This window comes from Pundamilia nyererei, unplaced genomic scaffold (assembly GCF_000239375.1).
Source record: "Pundamilia nyererei isolate P.nyererei 1_Seehausen unplaced genomic scaffold, PunNye1.0 scaffold00221, whole genome shotgun sequence".
Taxonomy (NCBI): domain Eukaryota; kingdom Metazoa; phylum Chordata; class Actinopteri; order Cichliformes; family Cichlidae; genus Pundamilia; species Pundamilia nyererei.
In genome coordinates, this window is record NW_005187622.1 from 830,279 (window position 1) to 836,015 (window position 5,737).

The following is a 5,737-nucleotide window of genomic DNA, read 5'->3' on the forward strand; positions in this document are numbered from 1 at the left end:
AAAACAAGCTGCTGATTATTTCACATTTTACTTGTGAGCAACGGCACATTTAAATCTTACAAATATAGTTATTTGGCTTATATCGTGATAGATATCGTTATCGCCTGAAATGAAAAAAACATATCGTGATATGAAAAAATCTCATATCGCCAAGCTCTAGATGCAGCTTTACTTCTTTTCTTTTTTTTTAACCTGTTTAATGCAAACAAGTTACAACAACGTTATTATAGTATTAAATGGACTAAATCTGAAGTTGATTCAGTTGAATGAAATAGTCTAAAATCTGTGATGATTTTATCAGTGAGAGCTGCTCCACAGTTTGCAAAGCGTCTTATTTTCCTAGACATCAAAAGTGCCTGGCACGTGTTCATCTGTCTGCTCTTCTATTCCTCCTAAGCAGTTACATTTTGTCGAATTTATGAGAAACAGTGCCATTTCCAAAAGCCTTCCATCTTCTAAACAGATACCTTCCAAACTCGTCCCGACGAAGGAAAGATAGGTGGGTACAACTCGCGTTGGGCGTTGGGGGTGAGGGAAGGGAGACAGGATAGTGAGGGTCTATTGTAGGGTCTTTACCTTACGACATGTTGTGATTTGGTGCTGTATAAATAAAACTGAACTGAAGTGAATAACAAAGTGCCTTCTTGTGGCTAACTAAAGAGCTATATAATGACACACGGTGATTACTCACTCAGTACAACCTCACAAACCCCCACACAGCTACCAAATGTGTTAGTAATAAATTTGGATGCAAGATGGCGTCGCAAGCAGTCGCAGCCGAACGCCGCTCTCAACAATTTAGTGGATTTCTTTTTATTTTGTGTATTTTTATTTCACTTTTCCTCCAATTAACAAGAGCACATGTACTGTACAGTAAAACTGAATTGCTCAGGGTTCTAAACCACATAAACCTGCACACTTTCACCAGCAATGACTTAATAATAATAAAGAACAGGTTAAGAGGAATTCAGACAGTTGTGTACTGCGCACCTTGCTGGCATCGTTAGCGCTCACCTGATTCTTTGTCTTCAGTGTGATCAGCTGACTAACTCGACCAAAGGGAAGCGCCAGAGAAAGCACTTCCTGTTCAGAGACGTCAGGGGGAAGCTGACGCAGGTGAAGGACCCGAGATGGGACGCACTGAGCACGCTCTGAAACACACAGTCTATCAGTGCCATCCACTGCAGATAGACAGAAACAGACAGGTAAATTAGGATGGAAAGGGTTCAGGTGGGAGGAGCTTCCCTTTCATAGACTTTCATAGACTCACCTGTGGACAGGTGAGAGGAGCTCATGTTCTCAGAGCTGCTGACAGACGAGCTGAACTCTGACTCCTGGAAACAAACACAATAATCACTTATTGAAATGTCAAAGTTATATCACATTTCATCAATTTATTAATGAATTTATCAAATCAGCAGCACATGAACCTCCATATTTAAAATCCTGTGTCTTCTTTTGCAATTTCTTTTTGAGACGTGATTGATCTTTAAAGCCTGTTTCCTGAGACAGACTGCAGGAGATGATTGATGACTTCTTCATTTTCAGCTCTGAGCTTCTGTTTAACTTTACCGCTAACATTTTAACCATTAACCTTCTCCCGGGATCAGTTAAAGAAGCTTCGGGCTCTGCTGGTGACATTTTAGAACCCCAAAGTCGAACTAATTAACAGAAAATGAAAGTAATTCCTCTCTGTTTGTACACAGACAGAGAGGCTCTTTGCGTGAACACGCACATATCGCGAGATTTCAGGTAATAAAACACCGCGGCTGTCGCTACTGTTGCCCCGTGACACTTTCACGCCGAGCCGAACAGAACAGAGCAGAGTTGCACAGCACAGCACAGCGCACGAGCAACTAAACAGCGCGCGAGGAGCAGGAAAACGGGGCTCTGGGAGAGCATTTCAGTAAACACCAACAACAAACAGGCAGGGAGGGGCGCGCCTGAGGCTCGCGCAGGTGCGGTTCAGTCACCAAGGAAACGAAGGGAGGAAGGAAGGTAAAAGTACGGTGGGAACGGTTCCGAGAAGGTTCGGGACGGTTTCCCGTTCTCACCCGTCCATGGTCCGTGCTGAGGAAGAGGAGGAAGCGCAGCAGAGAAGGAGTTGTTTTGGTCCGCGAGCCTTCGCAGCCAGGCAGCCACCAAGGAGAACAACGAGCTCACTTCCCGTTTGGTGACGTCACGACAGAACATGGCGTCTGGAGGACACACCTCAGATAAAAAGAAATACAATAATTATAAAAATTAATTATAGTAACAATTAAAAGACTTAAGAATAAGTCAAATATATTCATTGTATTTAAAACAATATCAAATACATGTACAATTAAAAATACTATTACAAACAGATAAATGTAAAAAGATTTTACAAAATGACATTTAAAAGAAAATGCATGTTTTGTATGTAAAATTAACATAAATTAAAATGAAAAATAATTCCTGAAATATGGAATAAAATAAAAATTACTTAGTTTATTATATATTTTTTCAAAGCAAGATAAATAAAATCAATTTAAAATTGCTTATCAATTATAACTCCATTAAACACATTAAATACATTTAATTTCTGCCTTAAATTCAAAATATGGTATAAATTTAAATAAATACTAATAAAAATTGCTTCAAGTAAAATAAAAATGTAATTTATAATAAAATACATGTTGAAATGTATTAGGCCTTCATTCATGTAAAATAATGTGTTTGAAAAAATCTGAAATTCTACATTTGAAAACAATCGCAAAAATTATTGCAATGCAATTCTACCAGTTTTGGCAGCTTTTATGAAAATAGAACAAAAAAAGCTCTACTCCTTTTATTTAAAAAAAAAAACGAAGCACTTTTTTCACACTTTTTGTTGAACTCCTGAGTGTTCTTGTTTGGGTGCCTAATATTTAAAGGGGAGAGCAGTGTTGTACTATTTTAGACTGTCATATTTGGTTTCCCTGCCATGGCTGTTCCACATTGGACTACCACCTCTAGTATTAGTATATTTTGGAGAAATTAATCTGACTGTTGTCTGAAGTGTAATCCTTTTTCTTTTTTCTTAACTTTATCTGACTGAAGAAAGACCAGCTGTAGCCACTATGACATCACCCATCTACTGTACAGACACAGATACCTGCTAAATGCTGAATTGTAGAATTTCACTCATCAGAACTCCACCTCAGACTTTTAATATCTGTTAGTACATTTGACTCCACAGCAGATTTTATAACACTATCTAATAAAAAGCTCCAACCGCTCAAACACGGTCCACAGGTCCAGTAAAGGGACTTAAATTAGCTGAGGTGAAGCCTAGCAGGTAGCTAGAAACTACAGCACCTGTCTGAGGACCACCCCTAATAATGCAAACTCTAAGCCTCAATACAGTTTAATCAGGTGAGTTATAAAGGTGAAGATGCAAGGAGCAGAATCTGATGGTGAAGGTAGTGTTTAATTACCCAGGGTCAGCCGTCCAAAGCAACAGACAGTGCACAAGGAAGGTGGAGTGGACAGAGATGAGTGGGTGATGTGTGAAAGGGAGAGTTGATAAGCTCGTAGTGAGACCTGCTGTGATGGATGGTTCAGGGACGGTGGCACTGATTAAAAAGGCAGGAGGGTGAGCTGAAGATGTTAAAATCTCTTCTTTTGTTTTGTGTGCCCAGCCTTGTCAGTCTGTTGGAAGCACATATCTGGGAGGGGATGAACAAATTTCCTTTATTTGTCTCTTGATGAAAAAAATTAGTTCATGGTGCCACAGGTGGACAGTTTGTTCCTGATTTTCATTACATTTCCTGCTCAGACTAGAAGTTTTTTTGTTTTTTTTTGTTATCAAATATCATAACCCAAGATGCTTAACTCTGTCCAAGCATGATTACAAAAGTATCCTCACTGTCCAATATGTTTCTCCTGCAACATTTTAGCTTCATGGTCACAGTCTGCTCAGCACTGCCACCTTCACCTTCACTGCAACCTCTAAAATTTAAGACCTTATATAAGGTCTTATATTTTATATAAGGTCTTATATTCTGAAACACAGGAACTCTGCCAGTTTTTACCACAATTCTGTTTTTGATTTCTTGTTTGTTGATTCAACATCTGCTAACTCTTCAGTTATTGGTGCAAACCAAGATTTCAACTCACTTTTACACACACACACACACACACACACGTGTGTGTGTGTGTGTGTGTGTGACAAATTAAAAAGGCATGAACATTTTTTTGGATCGAAAAAATACATTTTTATTAATAGAGATTTCACTACTGAGGTTAAACATGATATATAAGTCACTTAGATCACTTCTAAATGTTAATGTTTGGTTTATTTCAGTGTTTTATTTGTTCCTGAGTAAACTGGTTTGGCTGTGATTAAAATTAAGCTTCATAACATATTACTCACAGTTAAATTAAGAGGGGACAGCAGTAAAAACTCCGGACCTGTGTCATCATCAAGTACGCTGGTGTTCCAATTGTACAAATCTCGAGTCTGTACTCCCGTGCGTTCTCGGCGAGTATGTACTTGCGTACTTGAGAATTGAGAAAGGGCCTCTGTCTTGCTAGCTTGCGCTGCGCTCAGTGGATCTGCGCTCGACAGTGCAGCCTAGGCGGTGTAGTCGAATGCAGATCCACTGAGCGCTCAACACAGACAGCATCGTCAGAAGGAAAGTTGATAAAATAAATTAAAAATTTGTATTGTTCGATACATATGCGTACAGAACCGAAAGCACTGTATCGAACGGTTCAATATCGATACGAGTATTGTTGCACCCCTAATATATATGTATAATAAATTGGTTACAAGATAGCTTTTAACTTCTTACACAGTGTGTCTTTGTCCTGTCTTCCTGCTCTAATTGCTACCTCTCCCTGTTGTAGGTTTCTTCCTGTTGAAGGGAAGTTTTTCCTTCCCTTTGTCGCTAAAGTGCTTGCTCACAGGGAGCCATGTGATTGTTGGTGTTTTCAGTTTTCTTTGCATTACACAGGTCTGAAAAAAATAAAATAAAATAAAAATTAAGCTGCATTGGCGGTCCTAGCCTGTTTGGCACCCTGGGCGAACACTCCCTCGGGTTGTGTGAGACTTTAAATCATCAAACTGTAAATTATAAATTTTAAATTGTTATTGATCCCTTTACCCCTGGTCCTAAAGTGTATATTTATTTTCTCACTCTTCTTATATTTATTGTTTGTTTACTTGCACTGCTGTAACTGGAGCCTCGTCATCTTGTCTCTCTATACTGGACTGTATGTAGCGGAGATGACAATAAAGTTTACTTTGACTTCAGCAGCAAGCAGGCGCACCGAGGGCTCTCGTATAGAATTTGGAAAAAACATCGGTGCAAATTATAAGTCTGTATCATGATCTCTGGTGTTTTCGTGTTCGTTGGTTTGTTTTTTATTTTGTTTTATTTTCCGAGTTGGTTATTAGACGCTGCTCCAGGCAGCCAGAGAATCCCCCGCCGCCCCGCCCTCTCCTCCCTGTGCCGCAAGCAGTAGGCGCACCTCGCAAACGGAGGGCGCCCTTACTCCCAGCAAATGGGCGATAGAAAACCGATCAGTGCCTGCGCCATTCCCACTATGCGCTGGCTGATGTCGGGGCAGCATGAGTAGCCTACGAGCAATTTTTTTTTTTTTTTGCCGATGTCCGTGATGCCGTCCCGGGCAACCGCCGGTGTCGCCCGTATCTAAAACCGCTACTGGGTCTCCGCATGAAGTGATGATGGTTTATTTCATGTTTTTTAGGGTGTTGACTCAAAAAATG

General features: G+C 40.0%; 1 protein-coding gene across 2 annotated transcripts in view; it reads right to left on the reverse strand.

Moving 5' to 3' along the window:
* The window catches only part of LOC102203111 (polypyrimidine tract-binding protein 3), a 15,785-nt gene extending 13,566 nt beyond the window's left edge, over positions 1-2,219 (reverse strand). The window contains exons 1-3 of one of the 2 annotated variants that reach the window (XM_013914754.1): positions 2,055-2,219; positions 1,271-1,334; positions 1,015-1,151 (exon numbers count right to left, since the gene is read on the reverse strand). In XM_013914754.1, the coding sequence (XP_013770208.1) occupies positions 1,015-1,151; positions 1,271-1,295 (162 nt within the window). In that variant the 5' untranslated portion in view covers positions 1,296-1,334; positions 2,055-2,219. Of the gene's footprint in view, positions 1-1,014; positions 1,182-1,270; positions 1,335-2,054 lie in introns of both variants that reach the window. The other variant, XM_005748423.2, reaches the window with a different exon arrangement.
* Positions 2,220-5,737: the final 3,518 nt, after the last annotated feature.